The sequence below is a fragment of the Symphalangus syndactylus genome, chromosome 3, assembly GCF_028878055.3.
Source record: "Symphalangus syndactylus isolate Jambi chromosome 3, NHGRI_mSymSyn1-v2.1_pri, whole genome shotgun sequence".
In the NCBI taxonomy this organism is placed as follows: domain Eukaryota; kingdom Metazoa; phylum Chordata; class Mammalia; order Primates; family Hylobatidae; genus Symphalangus; species Symphalangus syndactylus.
In genome coordinates this window covers 27083-42650 of record NC_072425.2, presented here as the reverse complement: position 1 = coordinate 42650, position 15568 = coordinate 27083, and the positions used below count along the sequence as shown (strand labels likewise).

The 15568-nt window shown below is 40.3% G+C and overlaps 1 protein-coding gene across 1 annotated transcript; it reads right to left on the bottom strand.

The window, feature by feature from the left end:
• Nucleotides 1–12476: 12476 nt before the first annotated feature.
• LOC129478264 (endogenous retrovirus group K member 104 Rec protein-like) lies at nucleotides 12477–14306 on the bottom strand. The gene is made up of 2 exons (XM_055269892.1): nucleotides 14046–14306; nucleotides 12477–12533 (listed from the first exon to the last, which is right to left on the bottom strand). The coding sequence occupies exons 1-2, from the start codon at nucleotides 14304–14306 to the stop codon at nucleotides 12477–12479; spliced, it is 318 nt and encodes a 105-aa protein (XP_055125867.1).
• Between the last annotated feature and the right edge of the window lie 1262 nt (nucleotides 14307–15568).

Below are 15568 nucleotides of genomic sequence, written 5' to 3'. Positions count from 1 at the left end.
TCATTGTAGATTCTGGATATTAGCCCTTTGTCAGATGAGTAGATTGCAAAAATTTTCTCCCATTCCGTAGGTTGCCTGTTCACTCTGATGGCAGTTTCTTTTGCTGTGCAGAAGCTCTTTAGTTTAATTAGATCCCATTTGTCAATTTTGGCTTTTTTTTTGCCATTGCTTCTGGTGTTTTAGACATGAATTCCTTGCCCATGCCTATGTCCTGAATGGTATTGCCTAGGTTTTCTTCTAGAGTTTCTATGGTTTTAGGTCTAACATTTAAGTCTTTAATTCATTTTGAATTAATTTTTGCATAAGGTGTAAGGAAGGGATCCAGTTTCAGCTTTCTACATATGACTAGCCAGTTTTCCCAGCACCAATTATTAAACAGAGAATCCTTTCCCCATTTCTTGTTTTTCTCAGGTTTGTCAAAGATCAGATGCTTGTAGATGTGTGGTATTATTTCTGATGGCTCTGTTCTATTCCATTGGTTTATATCTCTGTTTCGGTACCAGTACCATGCTGTTTTGGTAACTGTAGCCTTGTAGTATAGTTTGAATACAGGTAGTGTGATGTCTCCAGCTTTGTTCTTCCGTGTTAGGATTGTCTTGGCAATGCGGGCTCTTTTTTGGTTCCATATGAACTTTAAAGTAGTTTTTTTCCAATTCTGTGAAGAAAGTCATTGGTAGCTTGATGGGAATGGCATTGAATCTATAAATTACCTTGGGCAGGATGACCATTTTCACAATATTGATTCCTCCTAACCATGAGCATGGAATGTTCTTCCATTTGTTTGTACCCTCTTTCATTTCGCTGAGCAGTGGTTTGTAGTTCTCCTTGAAGAAGTCCTTCACATCCCTTGTAAGTTGGATTCCTAGATATTTTATTCTCTTTGAAGCAATTGTGAATTGCTCATGAACTGTTCACTCATGATTTGGCTCTCTGTTTTTCTGTTATTTGTGTATAAGAATGCTTGTGATTTTTGCACATTGATTTTGTGTCCTGAGACTTTGTGAGGTTGCTTATCAGCTTAAAGAGATTTTGGGCTGAGATGATGAGGTTTTCTAAATATACAGTCACGTTATCTGCAAATCATGGGCTTCTTTAAATGTGGGAGAGCATGGCCTGCATGACTGCTGGCTTCCAGCACGTGGTGTGCAAACCCATGCCAGGGTGTGTAATTCACTGTAGCCCTTGATAGAATATCAGGGGATAATGTTTGTTTTTTAATCTTCTGTTTATTACCCTCAGCCAATTAACTTCTATCTATAGTAGAAGATAATTTGCCAATTTTTTAACGGAAAAATACCGTGCTCCTTAAAAAGTCTTTTAGAAGCACAGCGTTTTCAATTTCATTACATTAAAATCACTAAAAGATAAAAAAAAGTGAAATGCACATATATAAGAAATTTTCTTTTTGCAAAATACTCTGTTTTGATTTGAAATGTTTGTGAATTTTCCATGCATGTGTCCAGATGCATAGGGAGTTTATTCACTCAATTAAGTTAAAACATTAGATAACATGGTAAATTCAAAAAGTAGTGAGGACACATTTTGTTTCTGTGTCTTTAACTGAGAAAACTGGCTGATGCCTCCTGTGTGCAAGCACTGTGTAGCTGACGCAGATACAGAAACCAAGGTTTTCTTACTTGCTGCTGCTGGCCCCGGCACTGGAGTTCTGCTCCGGGAGGGCAGGGTATCTGTTTTTATTATGACTCAGCAAGTGCCGCACTAATACACACGGGTGTCTCTGCCCTCTAGTGGATCCTGGCAGGAAGTGGGAGCAAATGCGACTAAAAAAAAATGAAAGATTTAAAAAATGCTCATTATCTCCAGAGGGGATTTAATTCTAAGAGGAGGCTTTTTTTTTCTTTTTCAAATGGGCTGATGGGTAAAAATAATACAAGACTGGAGGCGTTGGAAAAAAGCACACTGCATTTGCCTTTTGGCATCTGTGATGACTGAGTCCTTCCTCAGCTCTGCCACAGGGAGCACATTCACACATATGTCACACATATACCAGGGTTAGGTCATAAAACCAACGGTTACCTGGAAGAAGCCACGAAGGCTATGAGACCAAATCTTCACCTAGAAGACACTTGATACTTCAGAAGCCGAGGCCCTGTGAGATGTCTCGGAGAGCTCAGCTGTGACCCTGCACTGTATGGAAGGGCGGGCCGTGGGGCCCAGGCAGGTGAAGAGAATTGTCCACTGTTGAGCATCGTCAGCCTAAAACCCACATGCAATGCTGTTGCTGCAGAACTGCTGACTGTTGAAGCCACAAACCACAGAAACTGACTCCCTTTATGATCCTCACTGTGTAACTGGTGACTTTTCAGAAGATGAAGATTAAACATATTAATCATAAATTCAAAGTGTCAGAAGGAACACTAGGAGATTTTCTAACCTCTGCTACCATGACTTTTTTTTTGCAAGATTCGTGAATTATTGTAAATAAGGTCACAGAGGACAAAGTGCTCCCCTGGTCATCCAGAAAGAGGCAGGCTGCTAAACCCCATGCCTGAGACATCTGTGTTTTCTTAGGATAATACAAAAATTAAATATAAGGGAGAGAGAGAGGGACAGAAAGAGACAGAGAGATAGAGAATTGGAGCTAAGAGGAAACATTTTCATGTTTTGCCCCCCAAAATTCCCAGTGAGCATTCCCATTGCCAGCGGGTGAAATCCAAGGCCCTGGCTCCAGGATCCTGCTCTTTCCTTTGGTGACTCTTGTGCAGATTTGGCATAAGACAATATGGAACTTGTTACACTTCTCTGGACAAGTCATTATGCTCATGCTTTTGGCTCACAGGCTCCACTTCCCTGGACACCTCTTTGCCGTAAGCTTCAAGTAATTCAGCTTCACCCGTCAGAGAAGAGCTCAGGTGTCACTTCCTCTAAGGACCTCCCTAGCCACCTCTCCAGCAGAAGGGCCCCCACATTGCTCTTTGCACCTCTGTCCCTTGAGGTGCTGCTGTCCTCTGTGGAGGGTTGAACCCCAGGAACTAGAGCACCTTTCATGCTGGAGACACTTGGCACTCAGTAAGTGTGTGCTGAGTGGATACAAGTGCATCAATCTTGCACAGCCTTACAATGTGTACTCTCATGTCTGGAATAGATCCTTATTTTCATTCTTGGTAAAATGAGTAAGTGGGGCCGGGTGACCTATACTCTCCTTTCAAATCAGAAGTTCACATTGAGCCTGACATCAAATAGCTTCCCAGTCAGCGCCAGGTGAGGACCCAGGTTGTTCAATGTGCCCATGTCCCCCAAAGAGTGGGGAAAGCATGGAGAAATGGGACCAGCTCTGCTGTCTGCTGCCCAGTGCCAGCCAGCAACTCCAGGCTCACAAAGCCAAGGCAAAGGCACCTGCAGGAGATCTTGGTTGTTCACTAGCTGTGATTGGGCTGGGAGGGGAGTGTGTTCACTTCTAATTATCCAGGGACTAGCATGAGACAGTAAAGTTTGAAATGTGTTGTTTTTTTGTCTTGGCCAAAAAAAAAAAAAAAAGGTGTTTTTAGCTTCTCATCCTTGGAGCCACTGACATTAGCTAAGGGCCTGATATTTTAAGAAAACTTGAAAATTAACTATGTGAACCAGTAATCTCCAAAGTAATATTTTGATAAATAGTGTAATTGTTTATCACAGCAAAACCATTGCTTAAGTGGGGAAAACTCAGGAGGATAGGAAAACACACTCTTGAAAGCAGGTGGTGATGCCCCGAAATTGAGCAAATGCAGAGACACGTGTTGTTCTACCCCAGGTCAGAGTGTGTCAGTCATCACTCGATGCCACTCACAGACCACCAACTTCAGAATATCTAGGTGTAAAGCTCTGTACAAAAGTCATAACATAATAATGTAAATAAATTATTATTTATATTACACTATTATATAATGCAAAGTCTATTAAAACATGTTTGTCTTCAAAGAATGGCCTTGGTTCCTGTGGGCAGTGTCTCCTCATGTAAAGGTAGTGCATTCCTGCTAAATCATGGACAAAACGGGCCTCCAGGAGCTGCAGGCTGCAGCAGCAGCAGCAGCTTCTCATCTCATCCTTCACTGCATGATACTGTTGTTGACTTCAAAAGGTCTTTTCGGTCTAGTTTTATCAACAGAGCTAGTATTTCATGAGGATCTACTACATACCAGGTTCCAGGAAGCTAAATGCCTTTTGTTTGTTATTACTCACTAAATAAAAATCACAACTCTCTTCCCATTTCTCACACAACAAAATTTAGCTGAGGGTGATTGAGTGACTTTCCCAGGGTCGCACAGCTACTAAGAGCAGAGTCGTGTTTAGGTTCATGTGGGAATGCTGAACACCAAAATGAACCAACAGAAATATCATACATTCCAAAAGCCTACTCAAGCCATTTGTTCTTATTTTAAGGAAAATCTTTATGCCAATTTTAAACTCCAAATACTTACGAATGGCAGAGATCTACAGGTTTGATTCTGATGTAAGAAATGATGCTCATCAGCTGGTTACTGCTACCACCCCACAACCCTGAGCATACTGGACAAATGTCTAAGCCTCGTGGTTAGTGAGGACAATGCTGGTGGAGGCTGAAGTTGTCATGCAGTGACTCACACAAGCTTAGGCAGATTTGGTGATATATGACACAGAGATGCAAATAAATGCTGTAGCTGACACACACAGGCTGGCTCTGGGAGATGCAGAAGGAGCACATCACCCAAAATAGAGCCAGACAGACATCTTTAAGGAAAGAGAAAAGGGGGCTGCATCTTAAAGAATGAAGAAGAGATTTGTCATGAGAGATGGAACAGGAAGTTCTTGAGAGGCAGAGGAAAAGCATGAGAATGTCGAGAAGGGAGGAGAGATTCTCGCACATCTGGGAAACTGACAATCCATCAGCACGGCCAGAAGGAAAATCAGGAGAAGGAGCGGAAATAATAGATGAGGCTGGATATAGAAGCAGGGTTGAAGCTGTGTTGATTGTGGTAAAGAGTTGTGATTCTATCCAGAAGGCAATAGTTAGCATTCTAAACAGAGACCTTTTAAAACAAGAGTCAGCAAATATTTTCTGCGAAGGGCTAAATGTTAATTATTTTTTTCCAAACCATGTGGTCTCTCTCTCAATGACTCAGCTATTCCATTATACCATGAAAGTAGCCAGAGACATTATATAACACATGTATGAGACTGTGTCCCAGTACATCTTTACTTACAAATGCAGACTGTGTCAGACATCGCCCATGCATGGTAGTTTGCCCCACCCTGTTTTAGAAAGCTCAGGTTTATGATGTGTTGGAGAATGCCTACGAGAGCTCTTCTTTTAAATGGTAGAGTGAACACACACTGGAATTCTATCCTGCTTGACCCAAGGTCTTGATAGCGAAAGGTAGAAAAGATAGATAGTAAATAGATAGATAGATGATAGGCAGGTGGATAGATAGATGATAAAGAAAATACATAGCTGTTCCAGAAAATAGAAATGGATAACTTCATGAACCAAAAACAAAGTAATATACTTTAGAAAGGAAGCAGGCTGGAAAACTCACAGTTGCAAAGCAAATAGAATTTCCAACTGCCTCTTGTAGCCCATTCCTGGAAGTAGTCACAGCCCAGTGTGTTTTGAATTCTTCCTCTGTTTTTTGTTTGTTTGTTGTTTGCTTTTTTGTGGGGTTTTTGTTTTTGTTGTTTGCTTTTTAAAAAAAAAATTCCCTTTCTCTTCTTTTTTCACAGCAGCCTTTGTCATTTCAATGACAAAGAATTTCCAATTGCCTCTTGTAGCCCATTCACATCTTAAATCTGTGAAATCCTCATGTTTTCTTCTGCTGCATCCATAGTTCAAACAAAGATGAGGCAAAGCTAGACACATTCCTGAAGGAACCTAAGAAATTCATCTCTTTCTTTCTCTGGAATGAAATGAATTCTCTAGACCATCAGTTCTAATCTTCAAAAACCAAACCTGTTTGTGAGATCTCCTTCAAAAACTACTGTAGATTCCATAAACATGCTAGAATATTTATAAGTTTTTTAAATATTTGTTTTATTTGGAATCAATGTATTTGTAATTTTAGTACTTGTATTAATATAAGGGAGAAATGTTTAAATCTGTCTATGCCATGTGTGCCTCTCGCTTATTGCCCAATTAATTGTAGCCTCAGGCTAAACTTTGGTTTCTGTATTTTTTTCAGAACAAATATAACTGATCTCAAAACACCCGCTTTTATTGTAGGAACTCGTGCTGCCATCTCCATTTCTCTCTCTTTTCTTGCAATCTGGGTGGAAGTTCTTTAATATGAAGATTTCAACCACCTTCACTCTACCATGTTCACTATCAGCACATTCAAATGTATCCAGTCAAGGCTGTCATCTTAGGCCAGGGATATTTTAGGAATCTATTTTGCTCTGATGTGGCTGGCACCCCTTTGACTCAATTTATCACCCCAGTGCTCTTTTCATTTTAGGAGCCCAAGAGGGCAGAAAAAGAAGTAGGTGAGCAATTAAACCCTCTGAGTCAGGAGCGTCTCCCCTTGTGTTAAGCAATGTTGTAGAACATTGTATTTAGAAAGCTCCTAGCAATGAGCCACATGGCTGCTGAACACACATGCCTGCTTGCTGCTGTGAGCTCAGACACCATCATCATTAGTGTTTTCCACCCCTGGAGGGAATTATAAGGGCCACTTAATAACCTGTAAATCATAGAGAGTTAAAGATGTTTCCCTGAAACACTGATGACAGAATGAAAGGTGAGGAGTGTTAGCCACAGGTCAAAAGTGCAGGAAAGTCTCTCAGTGTGCGTTGTTGAAGAAATGCACGTCTTTTTTCTTTTGGAAGTCTCCCTAGAAGGGGGTCAAGGACTCTGCCCATTCTAGGATGAAAAATTGGGATATTAGACACCCTCAGATGTTTACCCCAAGCCTTCATTTTGGGCTCTTAATTAGTGTGTTCATCCATCACAATGTCAAATGCTAAGCAGAGCATTTGGATCTCTCCACAGTTCAAATCAGCACCATCTTTTAAAGTTGAGTTTCTCATTATTCTCACCTGATATACCTTATTTATCCCACACCCACCCCAATAACATATTGTGCTCACTGTTATCTTTGAGACAACACTTGAATTTTACTCAGACTGGAGTGCTCTTCACATGTCTTGTCCAGATCCAGTTTGGACTCATTCTTCAGCCCTGCATCAGTCAATGGGGGCTAGGTTAAACTGTGGTGACAAACAATCTCCAAATTTCAGTGGGTCAAAAATCTTCTTCGTCATTTATTTACATCTCATCACGGGTCAGGTGAGAGGTAGCTCTGTGCTGTGTCATCCTAACACAGGAATCCAGACGGAAGGAGGGACCATCAATAAGATCCCCATTGCGATAGAAAAGAGAAAAAAGCATGCAGAATAGAACTCTGTTTCTTGGAGATCTCTTCTGAAAAAGTGACATGTTATTTCATCTCAACTCCATTGGCAAAAAACAAACAAACAAAAAAGTCACGTGGCCATGCAAAAATTTAAGTAGGTAGGATGGAACAGTCAGAATGCATTCATAAAAAATGAACTGAAAATATTTGGAGAACAGCACCAATGACTATCATGAATGCCAACATGCATCCCTAACAACCCAGTACTATTACCCTCCAAACTTTTTATGTCTTGCAAAGGATTAGAACTTCATATCTGAAGCCATACCACTTAGAGGGAATGCAAAATACATAATGACATCTCCTTTAGGATATCCTTAGAGAATTCAAGGAAAAGAAGTTAAATAATTTAAAAGTGCTGTTGGGTACAGCTATTTAGAGCTAGAGGGTAAGATTAGAGATAGATCATAAAGATAATAATAGGGTTAGGGTTAGGGTTGGGATCTGGGTCAGAGTCAGGGCTGGAAGTATGGTTAGAGGTGGGGTCATGATCAGGGTCAAGATCAAAATCAGGGTCAAAGTAAGGGTGAGAATTAGGGAGCAGGGTAGGGATCAGAGTTTAGGTTCAGGGTCAAAGTCTTGGGACAGGGTTAGGATTAGGATTAGAACCAGAGCTTTGTTCTCCTCAGGACCCACCCAAAGGTGGGTCACCATGGCTTTGGAGCATGTCTACAGTGGTAGCGTGTCTACAGTGAAGACCAGAGTTTCATTGTCCTTAAGACTGACCTGGGGAGACGTGGCTGCAGGCCTTTGAGGAAGGTGAGGCAAAAGCTTCCTGTCTGCTCCCCGTGTGCTGAGGACGAACTCTGCCATAGGCTTTACTTTCACAAGTTATATTCTACAACTCTTGTTTTACAAAAGCATCCCTTCCTTGAGGCTTCAGCTGCTCACCACTGCTCATCATCATAGCGTGCCACAACATATGGTAAGGTTTGGGCTTGTTTCTGGGGAGATATCTTGATATAGAGAAAGGAGCAATGCTTAGAGTCACCATCAGCACCGTTGGGATGAAAGCTGGGGATGGGCAGAGGCTGGAGGAAACACGTGCACCCCTTGTAAACACTTTTATACATGTTTTAATTACTCATTTTTCTTACAGTGTTAAAGTAGTAAAAATAGTATTGAAAAATTGAAAAGTAGGCATATTAAAACTTGCAACATTATTTAAGTTTACATATACTGTTTGTACCTCATCATTTTTCATTTTGTTGAGAAAGCCTAAGGTTAATTGGCAGCATATTTGTAATAGTAGACAGAATAATGTCTGTTTTATAAACATTGACATCCTACATTACATGTATGAACCCTGAAAATCTGAGACAGCTCTCAGATTTTTTAGAAAGTTTATTTTGCCAAGTTTGAGGATGCATGCCCATGAGGCCTCCTCAGGAGGTCCTGACAACATGGGCCCAAGGTGGTCGTGGCACAGCTTGGCTTTATACACTTTAGAGAGACATGAGACATCAATCAATATGTGTAAGATGTACATTGGTTCAGTCCAGAAAGGTGAGACAACTTGAAAAGAAGGCAAGACATGGGGCTTCCAGGTCATAGGTAGGTAAGGGACAAATGGTTTCATTATTTTGCGTTGCCGATTACCCTCTCCAAATGAGACAATCAGATATGCATTTATCTTGGTGAGCAGATGGGTGACTTTGGATAGAATGGGAGGTAGATTTGCACTAAGCAGTTCCCAGCTTGACTTTTCCTTTTAGCTTTGTGATTTTGGGTCCCCAAGATTTATTTTCCCTTCACAAATCCAACATGTTTTCCTATGAGCATTAATTATTTATTGGGTAGTTCATTGCACAAATAAGACATAGATTTTTAAAAAACCATCAACTTCATGCCTAGCTACATAGACATAATTACATAGGAGCTCAATTAAATTTGCAAACATTCCAGAGTTTGGGTTCCCAATAATTCTTTGTGATTCTTTAAAAGGTAAAGTATTTTTTTCCCATAAAACATAGCAACATCGAAAATCACCCGTAGAATGTCCTGCCATTTTTGTTTCTCTAGTTTCCTCATTTTCTGCAAAGCCTCGCCGAGGAAATTGACTTTGAATATCCTTTTACACTCTTCTGTTTTAGAAAGCATTGTGGTAAAACATTGAATCTTCATGGTTGTAAGTTCTGTTCACATTCTTTCTTTCTTTGAATATTTTTTCCCAACGGCCAACATTTGATTCTGATGTATTATGGCTAAAAGGTAGGCATGGGAATAAAATAAAGACAAGAAGTCTTTGGAATAAGTGATCTCATCACAATGAATGAATTTGCCATTGGAACGTATTTTTACAAAGTCACTGTTTTGAAAATATTTAGCCATGAATTGAAACAGAGTCTGTAAGTTTATTTTTTTCCTGGTCTAAGGTGATCAGCATTTTAGAGAATGAACCCAGGACACAACCACAGCACAAGAAAAAATATGATAATGAAGCTTACACATACCTGTTACTACTGTAACAGAAAACATGTAAAGAACATTTGTTTCGATTTATGTATCAGTCTGCACTGTTTAATTTTTTGTGCCATAATGCTCTTACTTAAAAAAACAGGATTAGTTAACAATGTCAATTACTAGTAATTCACAGCATAAATAATTAAACAAGGAAGCATTAAAAAATATAACAATGTTTTAAATAAAGTTTTATTTTACATCTTTTTTTACTTACACAGAAATTGCCAAAAAAAAAGCAGAGATTTGCCATGTAGCCGCAACCTAGTTTCCTCTCATTAACATCTTCTATCAGTGTGTCTCACATGGCTTATTAATATCTTACATAATTTGTCACAGTTAATGAACCAATACTGATAGGCTTTTTTTTATTTTTTTATTTTTTATTTTATTTTATTTTATTTTTTGAGATGGAGTCTTGCTCTATCTCCCAGGCTGGAGTTCAGTGGCGCGATCTTGGCTCACTGCAGGCTCCACCTCCCGGGGTTCACGCCGTTCTCTTGCCTCAGCCTCCCACGTAGCTGGGACTACAGGCGCCCGCCACCTCGCCTGGCTAATTTTTTGTATTTTTAGTAGAGACGGGGTTTCACTGTGTTAGCCAGGATGGTCTCGATCTCCTGACCTCGTGATCCGCCCACCTCGGCCTCCCAAAGTGCTGGGATTACAGGCTTGAGCCACTGCACCTGGCTGATAAGCTATTATTAACTAAAGTTCATATTTCATTTGGACTCCCTTAGTTCTGTCTTACTCTGACCCAGGATCCCATCCAGGACCCCGCATGACATGTAGTCATCACGTAGGCTCTTCCTGGCTGTGACAGTGTGTCAGGCTTTCCATCTCTTGATAACCTTGATAGTACTGAGGAGGATTGGTCAGGAATTTTGTAGAATGTCCCCCATTGTCACTTCATGTTCTCAAGGTGAACTGTCATCTTTGATGTTCACTTGGATCATTTGGCAGAGCTACTGTTTGTCAGGTTTCTCCACTGTGAAGTTATTTTTTCTCCTTGTCAATACTGCATGTGTTCTTTTGGAGCAAGTCACTATGCAGAGCCCACACTTATGGAGTGAGGCGTTGGCTCCACCTTCTTGATGGCTGAGTGTCTACATCAATTATTTGGAATTCTTTTGCAAAGGAGATTTCTATGCAACTCCATTTGCTTAATCACCTATGTATACAAATACAGACACCTAGATAATTATTTTCAGCTTTAGTTATTATTCAACACTGCAGCATTGTGTTGCACAATTCATTCCTGTGTTGGCCATTGGTAGCTTTTATTATTGGCTCTTATTTTTCTTTGATATATTTCAATTTTTTTAGTACTTAATTACTTTCTGATACTTCAAGATTATCCTGGCTCCTATATTTACTGTCCCAGTTCTAGTATCAGACATTTCTTCAAAGAGCCTGATTCCTTTCAGAATGGTAGGAAAACTTACATCTGGCTGCTGAATGAGTACATTGTATCTTGTCCTTCATTAGCAATGCTAGGAATATATGTGTGTATCTAACCTACCTATACACACCTAATTTTAAAGTTTTCTATGTAGAACTGTGTGTCTCCATATTAAACTAAACATAAGTTTACATTTGAAGGGGTGGCCTGCCCCTCTACGCTTGTGGGTTTATCTCATCAGGTGGGATGAGAGACTGAGAAAAGAAATAAGACACAGAGACAAAGTATAGAGAAAGAAAAGTGGGCCCAGGGGACCGGCACTCAGCGTAACAAGGACCTGCACTGGCACCAGTCTCTGGGTTCCCTCAATTTTTATTGATTATTATTTTCATTATCTTGGCAAGAGGAATGTGGTAGGAGAACAGGGTGATAATAAGAAGAAGCTCAGCAAAAAAAATGTGAGCAAAAGAAGCTATGTCATAATTAAGTTCAAGGGGAAGTACTATGCCTGAATGTGCACGTAGGCCAGATTTGTTTGTCTCCAACCAAACATCTCAGTGGAGTAAAGAATAACAAGGCAGCATTGCTGCCAACATGTCTCGCCTCCCGCCATAGGGCCGTTTTCCTCCTATCTCAGAATTGAACAATGTACAATCGGGTTTTATAACGAGATATTAAGTTCCCAGGGCAGACAGGAAACAGTGGTCTTCCTCCATTTCAACTGCAAGAGGCTTTCCTCTTTTACTAATCCACCTCAGCACAGACCTTTTATGGGTGTGGGGCTGGGGGATGGTCAGGTCTTTCTCATCCCATGAGGCCATATTTCAGACAATCACATGGGGAGAAACCTTGGACAATATCCAGCTTTCCAGGGTAGAGGTCCTTGTGGCTTTTCACAGTGCATTGTGCCCCTGGTTTATTGACACTAGAGAATGGCAATGACTTTTACCAAGCATACTGCTTGTAAACATTTTGTTAGCAAGGCACATCCTGCACAGCCCTAGATCCCTTAAACCTTGATTCCAAACAACACATGTTTTTGTGAGCTCAAAGTTGGGGCTAAGTGGCTGGGGCAAAGTGACAAATTAACAGCATCTCAGCAAAGCAATTTTTCAAGGTACAGGTCAAATGGAGTTTCTTATGTCTTCCCTTTCTACATAGACACAGTAAAGTCTGATCTCTCTTTCCTTTCCCTACATATCCCCCTTTTCTTTTTGACAAAACCGCCATGGTCATCATGGTCCGTTCTCGCTGGTCACTGTCTCTCCGGAGCTGCTGGGTGCACCTGTAGACTAGCAATAGAGAGGACAGACATACAAGGATTAATATAAAATTTGCAATAGTGGAACTTCCAATGGCTTTAACCCAAGTGGCAGGGTTAAGATTTGTGAGGCTATCAACAGCTTTTACCATTGCCTCAGTTTCTGGGACCAGATTTAGCTGGGCTTTTGATGCCTCAAAAATTTGTTCTTTTAATTTTGAAATATCTAAAGTAAGATTATCTTCTCTTCCTTGTAAATGGCATCTAACCATGTCCCAATGATGTTCAGATTCATTATAAGCTCGAGATGTCATACTAAAATCTGGAGTATTCCAGTCACACTGTAACTGAAAAAGATATTCCGAGCTCATGAGCCTATCTCCCATCCAAATCACAGTTTGTCTAAGATGATTAATTTGGTTTGCCAATTTTTTATCTATTTGGGTCTGAGAATTCCACAATTTTGAGGAATTCTTTTGCCAATTATTCACATATGCTGCAGTTTGAACAGAGGAGTGTAAAGCAATTCCAGCAGTCACAGCAGTTGCTGTGACTGCAATAAGACCAATAATCACTGCAATCAAAGTAAAAATGAATCTTTTGGATCTAGTTAGAACTCCTTTTAATACTTCTGTTAAAATATAGATGGATGAGGAAGCCTCCCACAGTCGGTACATGGACACAGGGATCCCCATGCCCTCTCTTGCCCTCACTAGCAGAATACGATGCTGCCAATCCAAAGTTGAATCAATGAAAGTAAACAATCTACAGTTTTCACAGGTTATAGTTTGGGAATCTGGTTTAAGATCTATGATTCCTACAAATAGCATATAAGGGGGTTTTACACACCACATTTCCATGGATAGAGTGATTCTAACCTTCTATGAACCTGGTCCAGGCTTTCAGTTAAATCACGATCATAGGCCAGATTAATGGGCCAGATGGATGGGACCTGTGAACACGATTGAGTCTGGCCCATACAATTATGATATAATTGGCCTCGAGGGGCCCAGTCTATAATAGTTCCGAATTCATTGTTTTGTAGTACCACTGCAGTATCAGCCACACATTCTTCCCAAACTAAGACTTCTGGGCTTTTTGATTCTTTGGGGATTTCCTTGGGACCAGGCTTCCCCTTAGGCCTACATTGTAATGATCTTTGATAAGAAGGGTCCTGTAAATTGTTTATCTGTGGCCTGAGTGACATTCCACTTACCATGTGATAAGTAAATCTACTAATGGCACTGACAGTAGGTACTTCTACCAACCAATTTTGGGTTGCAGGCATTAAGCATTCTGGTGCTTTCCCCAGGCAAATAGGAAGATAATGATACCCAATGGAAATGTTTATCATCATTCCTTCTTCTTCAGGTTGGGCAAGGCCACCGTCATCTGTGGGGCCTGGTACCCATGCACTATTATTAACATATACTTCAATAGAATTATCCATCCAAGTGGCTGCCTGAATTGAGGGTGGGAAAGGCACATAGGCCCAGTAGGTATAATTAGCTGCAGCTGCTCCTGCAGACATAGGGAGACTTACCACCATTGATACAATCATTAAAGCTGCAAGCAGCATATTCTCTGGAGTTTGTGTTACCCTTGTGTTCTTCAGGCTTTTTTCAGCTAACTGTGTCAGCTTCTTTAGCTGGGCCCAGGACAGCAACTCTGCTTTCTTTGTGGATGGCAACTTCATCTTTTCTTCTGATATCACCATTTTGTTCACCTGGTGAGTTGATGGTGCTCGAGTGAGGGTTTTCCGTCTCCACGGAGGCATTTTTCCTTGCATCTCTGATGGGTTCATTGTAGAACTTCAAATGTCTAGTGGGTATCCAAACAGGAAGCTGATTTTCTCCTGGTGAAACACAAGCAAAACCTCTCCCCATGTTATCACCTTACCTATTTCCCATGTATTATTTTTGATCTTTTCACCAAATCAGTTTTTCCTCATGTGGGCTGTTCTTTCTACCAGTAACATGTTGCTCTGCAGAAGTAGTGGTCTGATTTCTATATACGTTTAAAAACTTTAAAGTATAGAGTGCTAGATTAAGTTGTATCTGGGGAGTGTTATACTCCTTACTCTCTTTTTCCTTTTTTTGTTTAACCCATTGAGCTTTGAGTGTTCTATTATTTCTTTCAATTATGGCCTGTCCTTGGGAATTATAAGGGATTCCTCTTGTATGTGTAATTTTCCACTGATTTAAGAATTTTTGAAATGCTTTGCTAGAGTATCCTGGCCCATTATCTGTTTTACTTTTTTCTGGAACTCCCATGACAGCAAAAGAAGATAATAAATGTCTTTTAACATGGGAAGTACTTTCTCCTGTCTAGCACGTTGCCCATATGAAATGTGAATAAGTATCAACTGTCACATGGACAAATGACAATTTTCCAAATGAAGGTACATGTGTGACATCCATTTGCCCTAATGCATTAGGACATAAACCTCTGGGATTAACTCCTGCCTCCTGAGTGGCCAAGTGTAGGACTTGACACTCAGTACAATGTTGTACAATATTTTTTGCCTCTTTCCATGTGATATCAAATTTATTTTTTAATTCCGTTGCATTTACATGAGTCAGGGCATGACGTTCTTGTGCTTCCATGAAGGCAGATGATACTAGCAAGTCAGCTTGTTCATTTGCGTTCGTTAAAGGCCCTGGTAAATTAGTATGTGCTCAAGCATGAGTAATATAAAATGGGAAATTTCTTTTTCTTACATTTTGTTGTAACAAATTAAACAGCTGATTCAACTGATCATCCATACTGTATTTGATTAGGGCTGTCTCAACATCCTTTGTAGCCTGTACTACATATGCAGAATCTGAAACAATGTTAATAGGCTGATTAAAACCTTGTAACACTGAAATGACAGCAGCCAATTCTGCTCTTTGAGCTGAGTGATATTGAGTTTCAATGACTCATTCTTTTTGCCTGGTGTAAGCCACTTTTCCCTTTCTGGAACCATCAGTAAACACCATCAGAGCATTTTCTAAAGGTTTATGTCTGTTAATTTTCGGTAAAATCCAAATAGTCAATTTTAAAAACTGGAAGATTTTTGTTCTT